The 14,040-nt window shown below is 49.1% G+C and overlaps 1 protein-coding gene across 3 annotated transcripts in view; it reads right to left on the bottom strand.

Annotated features, from left to right (window-relative positions):
- Positions 1-13,835, bottom strand: part of ATG2A (autophagy related 2A) — a 68,977-nt gene extending 55,142 nt beyond the window's left edge. For 2 of the 3 annotated variants that reach the window (XM_069965516.1, XM_069965517.1), the window contains exons 1-5: positions 13,127-13,835; positions 6,709-6,871; positions 2,064-2,216; positions 1,859-1,961; positions 1,250-1,418 (exon numbers count right to left, since the gene is read on the bottom strand). In XM_069965516.1, coding sequence (XP_069821617.1) covers positions 1,250-1,418; positions 1,859-1,961; positions 2,064-2,216; positions 6,709-6,871; positions 13,127-13,297 — 759 coding nt within the window. In that variant the 5' untranslated portion in view covers positions 13,298-13,835. Of the gene's footprint in view, positions 1-1,249; positions 1,419-1,858; positions 1,962-2,063; positions 2,217-6,708; positions 6,872-11,020; positions 11,046-13,126 lie in introns of those variants that run through there. The other variant, XM_069965519.1, reaches the window with a different exon arrangement.
- Positions 13,836-14,040: the final 205 nt, after the last annotated feature.

Below are 14,040 nucleotides of genomic sequence, written 5' to 3'. Positions count from 1 at the left end.
TATAACAAGTAGCAATACAGTAACAGGCTATTTTTTACCCAATAAAGCATTAAAGGGATCATAAAAACTAGACTGGCTAAATATACTCTAGGCATCCCTGCAAATCAGTCTTCTGAAGGTAGCATAGGGCGCCAGCAAGTGCAAGTGTACACAAAAATATGTACAATAAGCACTGTCAGGACAGGAGACATAATATAGAGCAGCGTTTCCCAACTGGGGTGCCGCGAGAACCCGCCAGGGGTGCCACGGGATCCCGGTGGGAAATGTGCGCTGTCACTTTAAGCATCCCAAGAAGCTGCGGCCGTGCAGCTTCTCGGGATGCACAGACCACTTTGATGTTCCGCCCACACTGTTAGCGGGCGGAACATTAAAGTGAGCATAATGTAGGAGCAGGAAGTGTCAGCATCCTGCTCCTACATTCACTCCCATAGGCTGCCGGCACTTCATGCCAGCAGCCTATGGGAGGCCGGGACGTGACCTCTCCGGCAGGCATCATGATGTGACGTCATCACGCCTGCCGGACGTCCCGTTCCCGCGGCTCGCAAGATGGAGCCAGAAGAGGAGGAAGAGAGCTTCTGCCTGCAGCCACAGCGCAGATTAGGTGAGTAGGATGTTTGTTTTTTTTAGGGGCAGAGTAGGGGGCATTATTAGTTCATGGGGGGGCACCTCTGGGGGCATTATTAGCTCATGGGGGCACCTCTGGTGGCATTATTAGTTCATGGGGGCACCTCTGGGGGCATTATTAGTTCATGGGGGCACCTCTGAGGGCATTATTAGCTCATGGGGGCCACCTCTGGGGGTATTATTAGCTCATGGGGGCACAGCAGGGGATCCTACATACAGGGGGCATCCCACATTCCTACTCACTTTACTGCACATAACACTAAACAGCGCAGTTACTTTGGGAGCCTACAGGAGGGAGAAAGGAAAGGAAGTTGCGGAGCCTAAATTGTTTGTCTCGCAGGTTCTGAAGAGATGAAAAGTAGCTGGAAGGAATCATCATGGAGGACTAGATTGGATGGAGAGGAAAAGGGAAAGTGACTCCTCAGATCAAAGAAGACGTCACCTGTGAGTCACTGTATGACAGTTTTCTTATTTTGTAGAACATTATTTAGTAGGGGTGCCCCGAGGAAATTTTTTTTTTTTCCAAGGGGTGCCCCGAGGTGGAAAAGGTTGGGAAGCACTGGTATAGAGTATACACAATTCTGGATTGTAAACCCCATTTCCTAAGAACCCTCCATCTAGGTACCTCAGGGACAGGTGTAGGAGATGGCGTGTGTCGCCGGTTCTTGAAATCTTCATAGTGCAGTGAGACTCCACTGAGCTGAAGTATCTTCTGGATAAAAGCTGGAGGCTGATGGATGTCCACAGGAAGGGTCTGACCAGAGTCTCTGACAGCCTCATCACAATAATCTAGTCTGAGGGAACAGGAGAAAAGCCATGAGGATTACTATAAGAGATAAAAGGTCATACTTAAAACTAATATTAGACATAACTACAGAGAAACCTGAAATCATCAAAAATAAGAGAAAAAGGAAACACAGTAAGAAAATTTGATGCAATATGTGATAAAGAGGGTGTCTTATGAAGACAGCCCAAGTCTATAGGCCCAATTAGGGGGAGCAGCTTCTGTTATGGTAGACACAGGGCTTTCTGGTATTACATCATCAGCCAATCCCACTGCAGGGGAAATGTCTGACTGGTTGCGGCTTCCTCCCATTAAAATCAGCTGTCATCTAGTGTTGCCAGGAGAGGGACCGGTGGTGACCAACTGATGGCCTCACTGACAGCAATTCTGAAAGGGAATGTGAGCAAAGAAATAATGTACACACGAACAACTGGAAATGAGAAATATGACCTTTTAATGTGTATTTCCAAGGCTGTTCCAGTGGCAGAATCTGCTGGCAAATTCTCAATTCGGATAATGGTATCTAGAAAGGTCACCTTAATCCTCCGCAGCACTACAAGAGATGGAAAGTACACCAGGATGCAGACAGTATAAGTGATAAGACACAGGATAAAACTGTCTACCATTGTGTGATGAAGCCTGAAATAAACTTCACCTGTCTCTATAGTTTGTGCAAACATTTCCAATCCTTCAATGGGCTGGGGGGGCTCGGAGGGTTCTTCTGCCTGCTCTTTCAAGCACTCCTGGGCTAGCTGCATGCTTGTGGTCATACATGAGGACCAGCTGTGTGACTCTGCACCATCTGATCCTATAGCGGTGGGAGCAAAAAGAGGAAAGAAGAATAGTCAATAAATAAGTAAACTCCTACAAATACAACCCTAGCCCGCCTCAGGCCAAAATACAATACTTCCTACTAAAAAGAGGCACAAAACCTATTTATCATAAACCATGAAATAACTTTATTAACAAAAAATTACAATATATAAAAAATATGTTTTAAAATGATCACAAAGTGAGGAAAAGTATGCACATAGGGGTACAGTCACTGGTATGTAAACATAGTACTATAAATCATATATAATTATACATGAAAAGCATAAAGTGCAATTGGTCTGTAGGGGGACTACAGCTTACAGCATGTCCAAATCGTCTTACTGCACACAGGCTTCACTGTTCAATTGTTATTGTAAACAAAGGTCACTATTGTACCACCCTTAGTAAGGTATGACATAAGGTGCTACTAATGTACTCAAGAGCTGTTCCAAATAATAAGGATAGTGAATCCCCCAAATTCCACTGACTGTACCTGATGTAATATGCGTGCTATACCGCCTCCCAATAAATTAGTAAAATATGAAAATAAAACAAGCGACATGAGTGATAAGGTGTTTCCCACTGTAATATGTTATGACCTATTGCTAGGATAGATTGAAAAGCATCCATAGGACTGAATAGGACAGGGAGAGAACCCATTGTTCAGATCAATCTCTTTTTTTCCCTGTATAATTTATCAAAGCTTTATCATTATAGTGACCCCCCCCTTTAAATGTGTGCACATTGGTATTAAATCTGCACCATCACTGCTGCACCATCATTATGACCAGCAACACACATGATCAATACTTTCTCTAATAAAAAATGATTCTCCCATGTGATAAATCATTCTGATCATCTAACAGGCACCATCCCAATACCATAAAAAATACAAAGGTAGGGGGAAATTTACCTTGTACAACCTAAGGTTTAGATGTTAATAGCACATTTGCTGGGACAGAGCGGCTAAGTCATCCATTTGCACGACCTACAAAGAAACCCAATATAAAATACTTATGCAATGGTATCACACCCCAGAGCTCCTCCATAAGATGAATAGCACCATTTCTCCACTGTGTTGGAGGTGCTCTGGGGCTGTTGGGTCCTTACACCATATCTTCTGGTATTGCACAGGAATCCAACCCTACTGGACTGCAGTCTGTGCTTTAGCTTCAGCGGTACTACAGAAGCCAGTCCCACGTGACCCTGTGGTATGTCTTCTTAATCTCACTCCCAAAACTTTGGGCAAAGATTCTACTAGGCTTTTGATACAGATATTGGCGGCAGCAAAAACACTCGTCGCTCGGCACTGGAGACAGACGGCGCCTCCCTCCCGGTTGGACTTGGTTGCTAGGATTAAGGAGATGAGGTCTTTGGAGCATCTTACTGCGTCCTTAAATAATAGGTTAGAAAAGTTCGATAAAGTTTGGGCCCCCTGGGATGCGTACTTATCTCCACCGGACACTCCTGCATAGGTACCTGCTCCCTCCCTCCTTTCCCTCTTGTTCTTCCCCTCTCAATGTGTCTTCGTCTGGTCTTGTCAGTTTGCCGTGACTGTTTTGTGTTTGTTCTTTACTTGCTTGTTTTTAGTTACTGAACGAAGTTATTTTGGAGGACGATTCCTTGGTGCCTTCCGCCCTAATTGTATATAAGCCTCCTACCTTGAGATGACAATTGATTGTTATTGACTGGCTATTGTATTTTAAAGTACATCACTGATGGACGATATTTTGCCTTTTTGCGATTGTACTTCCCCTTGTGCGGAACTTGCTCTATCCCTCCTTTCTTATGCATACCTGTATTGTCGTAAAACTTCTATAAAATCTTTAATAAAAATTACATTTATAAAAAAAAAAAAAATAGCACATTTGCAAAGCACCTTACACCTACTAAAGTATGTGTGAAAATGACTCTCTGTGTGAAAGTGACATCGCTTTGAATAGCTATATATAGCTACCCTCCCCCTTTAATAAGCTGTGTATCCAGTCTTGTTACAAGCAGCAGTTTTATTACAGGGGATGCCCGAAGACACATATTGCAGAATTCTACTGTGGCCAGCCCTACAGATGTGACACACTAAACCTGACACAATAGGAAGATCGATCAATACTGTGAATAGCTGCATACATCTGAGTCAGCAAAAACAAAATGACGCTGTGGTAGACATGCCCCTTACACCACCTCACGGCTGCCTTATGTAAATGCCAGTGATCAGGGCCAAACACATCTTTTGTATACGGGCTTTCTTTTCTTAACAGGATTCTGCCAACAAGATTTTGCAGTTACTCATAATAAGCATAATAAGGGTAATAATATAAGGTTTCCCAAGGTGTTTTTTTTTTGGTTTGGGGTGGTTACGCCATTAGTGAGTAAGATTACAATGATTTATAATTTCTATAACTTATAGGCTGTACTGCGCCTGTACAGAACAGTCTCGAACTCAGTGTGAGCCGGAGTTCGAGGCTATTCTGCACAGGCGCAGTACAGCCAGAATGGAAGCGGGTGTACTGCGTATGCGGGGCGCCCTAAGAACATAGGCGCGCCGACGTCGTGCACGGCGCGCTCCTGAGTGACGTTGAAGCTACTGGATGATTTGAATCACGCCCAGAGAGGTGTGATTACCGCCGAGGAACGCCCAGGGGACCCAGACTGACCGTGACTACCATCTAGCCAAACAGCGCCCAGGTGACTACCTGAGGTAATTTGCATACCGGGCACCAGTTTTATAAAGTTACTTTATGGATTACATGGGGGAGGCAGGGAGTATATAGAAACATGTATGGAAAGTGCGCGGTGTGCTCTAACAGCACATTTAAAAAGCTATATATGCATTTTTGAGGTGATTGGTTCCCTTTAACTTTTAGTCCCACTGGGGGATTTTTTAGTATTACTGCAGTGATCTTCCATAAAGAGCATTGCAGTATACTTAATACAGCAATGATTGATCAGATCATTGCTGTATTACTCTGGTCTGCAGCAGACCAGATCTACAGATTGCCGAGGCGAGATCAGCGTCAGTGAGACTAAACCAGAAGGAGCTGGCTTCATTCATTGCATAATAACTCCCTGGTTACTGCAGCTCAGCTACAATTCAACAATGCCCAGCAACCCCATTGATCAGCGACTGATGACCTATCCTGTGGAAAGGCCATCCATAACTTTTCTCTGGAAAACTCCTTTAATACATTTTCTTCAGAGTAGGGATGCAGGATGCACCGAAATATTGATACTACTATAGATATTTCGGGCTAAAAAACAGGATTTCATGGTATCGATACTTTATGTTAAGCTGCACTGTTAGGCAGCTTAACATAAAGTATAACGCAGAGAACACAGCCGGCGGCTAGCTATGCGCCGGCCGTGTTCTCTGTATGCCTCTTCCTGCTCCCTGGTGTCCCCTCCTCTGCTCTCTCTCCCTCCGCTCCCGGCGGCGCCAATTTTCAAATAGCCGTCACTTTGCGATTGCTAGTGTCGGCTACGTAACTGTGTAGATGCCGCTGTCACACTGACAGCGGCATCTGACCCCTCCTGAGCCCGCTCCATATGCAGCAAGGGTTGGCTACTGTGTGTAACAGACAAACAAAAAATGTAATAGCCGATATTCTAACCCGATCAGTTCTGATTCATTTTGCGATTTTATTGCATTTTTATATTTATTTTTGTTTGTGATTAATAAAATATCTTTTTGTGATTATATTATATCTGGGTACAGTATTTCTTTGTAGGTGTGTGTAACAGACCCCTGCTGCCGGTGTCTCTCTGATAATAGAGGCCGGCTCGGCCAGACTCTGCTATCAGAGAGATGATTTATGCAGAGGAGCCGGAGCTGCACGGAGGTATCCGCGGCTGAAGAGGGAGAGTGGGAGGTTCTGGAGAGAGGAGGCTGGAGAGGGAGAGCGGGAGGTCTGGGACAGGAGGACGGAGAAGGCTGGAGAGGGAGAGCGGGAGCTCCGAGAGAGAGGACACATGTGAGGATCCAGCTGGCTGGCAGGTGGGGGAGGTACACCGGGGCTGTGAGGAGCAGACATCAGCATAAGTATAAGTAAAGTATAGCAGAGCCGTCTGAGCAGCGTATAGCATAGCCGTCTGAGCAGCGTATAGCAGAGCCGTCCATGATCGCTGTACGCGGTATAGCGGAGCTGTCTGAGTGATTGTTGTACTCTGTACACAATTATGTAAAAAACGCAAACCTTTACTTTTAACGTAGTAAAATTAAAAAAAGGTCGATAAATTGTTATCTCTGTAATAGTGCAGGCCTGAAGAGTATAGATGACATTTCAGGTTTATTATATTTGCTGTCTAGGGGGTATTATATTTCTATCGTTGTGTTTTTTTTTAATATTTTAGTAATTATCGAACTGGTATTGAGTATAGAAATAAAAAAGTTAGTATCGGTATCAAACCCAAAATTCTAGTATCTTGACATCACTACCTTAGAGTGACATGGGTAGTGAGCACTGCAGACAGCGCCCAGGATTAGCACTTACCAGACCTATATTTTGGTCGACAAGTAACCTGCAGTTCAGAGACTTCCAGAGTACAGTTCTCTGTGACGAGCGCCGACCATGGGATGGTGACTGAAATACTGCCAATGAAGCCATCAATAATCTCAAGCGGAGCCCCCGCCGAATCCAGGAGGTCATTCACCGACTGAAACGGAAATAGGAAAAATAATAAAATATCAGAAAAACATGGCTGGCGACAAACATGAAGAAGAATAAAGTGTATATATAGTAAGGACAAAGTATTAGACAAATCTACCAATGGAAATACAATGATCATTTCTCATTTATAATAAGTGAATAACTCCATTCTTCTATCTACTCAGTGGATAAGTATGCATTGGGCTAAACCACCCGACATGGAAAGTAGGAAGTGATGAATAACCATGCCACATCCATTGCTCATCTGCTGAGGTAGGAGTATGTGACCTATTTACACCACTTACACTTATAGGATCACCTGACACAAGTCTCAATCTCTAGGACGCCTAGTGGTGACCTTTGATCCCTGCAGTGACAAGCTCTAACCTTACATGCTCTGACTAGTGACAGCTGAGGATTTCCAGGACTTCATGGAACCCTTTCAGAACTGACCGAAATAAGATTCCTAGAATCAGTCTGGACATTGAGCAAGTCCCTAGTTACATGCCGGATGTAGCAGAGCTCTCGAAGGTTTTCCATGACAGGGGCTGTATGTCACTTCTCTCAGACTAACAAACATACACAGTGTGCTGAACATGGGATACATATTGGGGGTGTCTCACCCAGGACTGTCCATAAAGGTTATTACAGAGATCACAGAAGGGAATCCTCATCTTGAGACCCCTATCTATAAGGAGGGGAGAGCTGCTAAACACCACTCATCCATATATTACTGTTTCCCTGCAGGATGAAATGTATAGCTATTTTGGCAGTCTCTATTATCATATAATGGCCAAAGGTCTTTAAAATAACAACCCCCTTAAAGGGTTACAAGCTGCCACATTGGTTTGCTAGTAATGGTGTCATTTGGAGGGGTTCCCTGTACTGAAGGTACCGACATAGACTTGAGAGCCAATCATGTCCTCCCACAGCCCATCGCTGGTCGCCACCAAATTAGAAGCATTATATACAGAGATGAGGCAGCTGTAATGCTCTATCCCTGTTGGCTACCTTGCAGCTACCTTACAACTTTCATTATGACATGTTAGAAGACTCAAGAAAGAAAGAAAGGTAGTATAACACCACGAGGCGATGTAATGTAATCTCATGTAGGAAAAACTGACTGAGAGCAGAGGACATGAAGACAAGCACACGGTCCTGCCTGCTGGTGTAGGCTGTCAGGGTGTAACTGAGGAGCAGTACAGGTTATACAGTGTACTCATAGAGTTACTCATCCCTACATCTGTCTGTCATGTCTATGCTATCTACAGTCAGTACAAGCCTCTCTATACCAGCGTACACCTGTCTGTCATGTCTACACTGGCGTACATCTGTACAAAGTGTCCCTGTAAATTACAGCCTCAAAAACTGCTATCATTACACATTTGTCCATATAAATTACAATCATTACGTCTCTGTATTCTATTTATCATATATGTCCATGATCATAACACATCTGTCCCATACACTACAGTCACCACACATCTGTCCCGTACACTACAGTCACCCCACATGTCCCATACACTACAGTCAGCACACATCTGCCCCGTACACTACAGTCAGCACACATCTGCCCCGTACACTACAGTCACCACACATCTGCCCCATACACTACAGTCACCACACATCTGCCCTACACTAGTCACCACACATCTGTCCCTACACTACAGTCACCGCACATCTGTCCCGTACACTACAGTCACCCCACATGTCCCATACACTACAGTCAGCACACATCTGCCCCGTACACTACAGTCAGCACACATCTGCCCCATACACTACAGTCACCACACATCTGCCCCATACACTACAGTCACCACACATCTGCCCTACACTAGTCACCACACATCTGTCCCTACACTACAGTCACCGCACATCTGTCCCGTACACTACAGTCACCACACATCTGCCCCATACACTACAGCAGTGATGGCTAACCTTGACAGTTGTTGCAAAACTACAATTCCCATCATACCTGGGCAGCTAAAGCCATATCTTTGGTTGTTCAGGCATGATAGGAATTGTAGTTTTGCAACAGCTGGGGTGTCAAGGTTAGCCATCACTGCACTACAGTCACCACACATCTGCCCCATACACCACAGCCAGCACACACCTGTCATGTACAGTCATCACAAATCTTCCCCATAAACTACAGTGACCCCACATCTGTCTCATACAGTCATCACACATCGGTCCCGTACAGTATCATATCTATCAATAATATAAACTATAGTCATCACACAGCTATACTTGCTATCCATCCTCCTCTCTTACACCTATAGCCTCATTACCCAGCTGTCCAGGTGTATGTCATTCACTCCAGATCTCATCCCCCTCTCACACGTGTAGCCGCAGCAGCAGCATCACAAGGTGTATGTCAGTCATATTACCCAGCTGTCCAGGTGTATGTCACCTATATTACCCAGCTTTTCATGTGTATGTCTTGTCAGTCCCATTCCCCAGCTGTCCAGGTGTACGTCAGTCCCATTCCCCAGCTGTCCAGGTGTACGTCAGTCCCATTCCCCAGCTGTCCATGTGTACGTCAGTCCCATTCCCCAGCTGTCCAGGTGTAGGTCAGTCCCATTCCCCAGCTGTCCAGGTGTAGGTCAGTCCCATTCCCCAGCTGTCCAGGTGTAGGTCAGTCCCATTCCCCAGCTGTCCAGGTGTAGGTCAGTCCCATTCCCCAGCTGTCCAGGTGTACGTCAGTCCCATTCCCCAGCTGTCCAGGTGTACGTCAGTCCCATTCCCCAGCTGTCCAGGTGTAGGTCAGTCCCATTCCCCAGCTGTCCAGGTGTAGGTCAGTCCCATTCCCCAGCTGTCCAGGTGTAGGTCAGTCCCATTCCCCAGCTGTCCAGGTGTAGGTCAGTCCCATTCCCCAGCTGTCCAGGTGTAGGTCAGTCCCATTCCCCAGCTGTCCAGGTGTAGGTCAGTCCCATTCCCCAGGTGTCCAGGTGTAGGTCAGTCCCATTCCCCAGGTGTCCAGGTGTAGGTCAGTCCCATTCCCCAGCTGTCCAGGTGTAGGTCAGTCCCATTCCCCAGCTGTCCCGGTGTAGGTCAGTCCCATTCCCCAGCTGTCCCGGTGTAGGTCAGTCCCATTCCCCAGCTGTCCCGGTGTAGGTCAGTCCCATTCCCCAGCTGTCCCGGTGTAGGTCAGTCCCATTCCCCAGCTGTCCCGGTGTAGGTCAGTCCCATTCCCCAGCTGTCCCGGTGTAGGTCAGTCCCATTCCCCAGCTGTTCAGGTGTAGGTCAGTCCCATTCCCCAGCTGTCCAGGTGTATGTCAGTCCCATTCCCCAGCTGTCCAGGTGTATGTCAGTCCCATTCCCCAGCTGTCCAGGTGTATGTCAGTCCCATTCCCCAGCTGTCCAGGTGTATGTCAGTCCCATTCCCCAGCTGTCCAGGTGTATGTCAGTCCCATTCCCCAGCTGTCCAGGTGTATGTCAGTCCCATTCCCCAGCTGTCCAGGTGTATGTCAGTCCCATTCCCCAGCTGTCCAGGTGTATGTCAGTCCCATTCCCCAGCTGTCCAGGTGTATGTCAGTCCCATTCCCCAGCTGTCCAGGTGTATGTCAGTCCCATTCCCCAGCTGTCCAGGTGTATGTCAGTCCCATTCCCCAGCTGTCCAGGTGTATGTCAGTCACATTCCCCAGCTGTCCAGGTGTATGTCAGTCACATTCCCCAGCTGTCCAGGTGTATGTCAGTCACATTCCCCAGCTGTCCAGGTGTATGTCAGTCACATTCCCCAGCTGTCCAGGTGTATGTCAGTCACATTCCCCAGCTGTCCAGGTGTATGTCAGTCACATTCCCCAGCTGTCCAGGTGTATGTCAGTCACATTCCCCAGCTGTCCAGGTGTATGTCAGTCACATTCCCCAGCTGACCAGGTGTATGTCAGTCACATTCCCAAGCTGACCAGGTGTATGTCAGTCACATTCCCCAGCTGACCAGGTGTATGTCAGTCACATTCCCCAGCTGTCCAGGTGTATGTCAGTCATACTACCCAGCTGTCCAGGTGTATGTCAGTCACATTCCCCAGCTGTCCAGGTGTATGTCAGTCATACTACCCAGCTGTCCAGCTGTAGGTCAGTCACATTCCCCAGCTGTCCAGGTGTATGTCAGTCCCCCCAGATCTCACAGGTGTAGCGGCAGCAGCGCCATTACCCAGATGTCCAGGTGTATGTCGGTCACCCCGGATCTCACCCACTCTCACAGGTGTAGCGGCAGCAGCGCCATTACCCATATGTCCAGGTGTATGTCGGTCACCCCGGATCTCACCCCCTCTCACAGGTGTAGCGGCAGCAGCGCCATTACCCAGATGTCCAGGTGTATGTCGGTCACCCCGGATCTCACAGGTGAAGCGGCAGCAGCGCCATTACCCAGATGTCCAGGTGTATGTCGGTCACCCCGGATCTCACCCCCTCTCACAGGTGTAGCGGCAGCAGCGCCATTACCCAGATGTCCAGGTGTATGTCGGTCACCCCAGACCTCACAGGTGTAGCGGCAGCAGCGCCATTACCCAGATGTCCAGGTGTATGTCGGTCACCCCGGATCTCACCCCCCTCTCACAGGTGTAGCGGCGGCAGCGCCATTACCCAGATGTCCAGGTGTATGTCGGTCCCCCCAGATCTCACAGGTGTAGTGGCAGCAGTGCCATTACCCAGATGTCCAGGTGTATGTCGGTCACCCCGGATCTCACCCCCTCTCACAGGTGTAGCGGCAGCAGCGCCATTACCCAGATGCCCAGGTGTATGTCGGTCACCCCGGATCTCACCCCCCTCTCACAGGTGTAGCGGCCGCAGCGGCATTCCCCAGCTGTCCAGGTGTATGTCAGTCCCATTCCCCAGCTGTCCAGGTGTATGTCAGTCCCATTCCCCAGCTGTCCAGGTGTATGTCAGTCCCATTCCCCAGCTGTCCAGGTGTATGTCAGTCCCATTCCCCAGCTGTCCAGGTGTATGTCAGTCCCATTCCCCAGCTGTCCAGGTGTATGTCAGTCCCATTCCCCAGCTGTCCAGGTGTATGTCAGTCCCATTCCCCAGCTGTCCAGGTGTATGTCAGTCCCATTCCCCAGCTGTCCAGGTGTATGTCAGTCCCATTCCCCAGCTGTCCAGGTGTATGTCAGTCCCATTCCCCAGCTGTCCAGGTGTATGTCAGTCACATTCCCCAGCTGTCCAGGTGTATGTCAGTCACATTCCCCAGCTGTCCAGGTGTATGTCAGTCACATTCCCCAGCTGTCCAGGTGTATGTCAGTCACATTCCCCAGCTGTCCAGGTGTATGTCAGTCACATTCCCCAGCTGTCCAGGTGTATGTCAGTCATACTACCCAGCTGTCCAGGTGTATGTCAGTCACATTCCCCAGCTGTCCAGGTGTATGTCAGTCATACTACCCAGCTGTCCAGGTGTAGGTCAGTCACATTCCCCAGCTGTCCAGGTGTATGTCAGTCCCCCCAGATCTCACAGGTGTAGCGGCAGCAGCGCCATTACCCAGATGTCCAGGTGTATGTCGGTCACCCCGGGTCTCACCCACTCTCACAGGTGTAGCGGCAGCAGCGCCATTACCCATATGTCCAGGTGTATGTCGGTCACCCCGGATCTCACCCCCTCTCACAGGTGTAGCGGCAGCAGCGCCATTACCCAGATGTCCAGGTGTATGTCGGTCACCCCGGATCTCACAGGTGAAGCGGCAGCAGCGCCATTACCCAGATGTCCAGGTGTATGTCGGTCACCCCGGATCTCACCCCCTCTCACAGGTGTAGCGGCAGCAGCGCCATTACCCAGATGTCCAGGTGTATGTCGGTCACCCCAGACCTCACAGGTGTAGCGGCAGCAGCGCCATTACCCAGATGTCCAGGTGTATGTCGGTCACCCTGGATCTCACCCCCCTCTCACAGGTGTAGCGGCGGCAGCGCCATTACCCAGATGTCCAGGTGTATGTCAGTCCCCCCAGATCTCACAGGTGTAGCGGCAGCAGCGCCATTACCCAGATGTCCAGGTGTATGTCGGTCACCCCGGATCTCACCCCCCTCTAACAGGTGTAGCGGCGGCAGCGCCATTACCCAGATGTCCAGGTGTATGTCAGTCCCCCCAGATCTCACAGGTGTAGCGGCAGCAGCGCCATTACCCAGATGTCCAGGTGTATGTTGGTCACCCCGGATCTCACCCCTCTCACAGGTGTAGCGGCAGCAGCGCCATTACCCAGATGTCCAGGTGTATGTCGGTCACCCCGGATCTCACCCCCTCTCACAGGTGTAGCGGCAGCAGCGCCATTACCCAGATGTCCAGGTGTATGTCGGTCAGCCGGCCGCTCCCATTGTAGAGGTCCAGGCTCAGCTGCTCCAGGCTCAGCCTCTCCTCCAGGTAGTGCCCCAGGTAATGCTGCAGGAGGTAGCGACATGCCCGCGTCTTGATGGAGCTGGACCACGGAAATAGCCAGCGAGACATAGTGGTGAGGGATGGGAGGGAGGGTGAGGAAGCTCCGATCTCAACTCATAACCCAGTAATGGTGGGCGCACTGGGGTGACTGTCACCCGCTCTCCTGTCACTGGTTCTGTACCCCCAGACAGCCCCTCATATCCCCCAATGTAATGTGCTGCCCCCTATCTGTCCAGGTGACAGCAGCAGATCCTGAGAGGTGGCAGCTTATACTCAGCAGACACTCAGTGTTCCAGTCACCATAGTGACCAGGCTATCCCTCCCTGTCCCACTACACAGCTGTCACCTTCTCCCTCATAATAACCCGATGTCGCCTTTTGTCCTGTGACTGAACTCCTGTCACATCGGCAGCGCCTGCCCCTCCACCTCACACTGCCTCTATGGTAACCGGGCCCCGATACCGCTGCGGTTCTCTCTCCCGATCACCCCGCTTTAAAGGGTCAACAAGTCTGTGCCACGGTAATCAATCCGCGACGCCCGGTTCCGGGTCACTCTGTGTTTTGCTTCTCTACAAAGCCCCGCCTCCATTGAGCTGCGCACTGGAGCCAGGAAGGGACGCACCAATCACGTGAGGTAAACAACGTGCGTCAGACGGGTGGGCGGGGCACTGCAGGGGCGGCGGCCATATTGGTACACCCACAACAGGCTGTGTAAGAAGATGGCAGCAATAATGCTACTAGATGGTCTCCTAGTGTCGCTATTGGATATAATACTATGTATTACCTTCTTATACAACATATGCCGAAACCCAG

The sequence above is a fragment of the Dendropsophus ebraccatus genome, chromosome 4 (genome assembly GCF_027789765.1).
Source record: "Dendropsophus ebraccatus isolate aDenEbr1 chromosome 4, aDenEbr1.pat, whole genome shotgun sequence".
In the NCBI taxonomy this organism is placed as follows: domain Eukaryota; kingdom Metazoa; phylum Chordata; class Amphibia; order Anura; family Hylidae; genus Dendropsophus; species Dendropsophus ebraccatus.
This window is presented reverse-complemented; position numbering and strand designations above follow the sequence as displayed.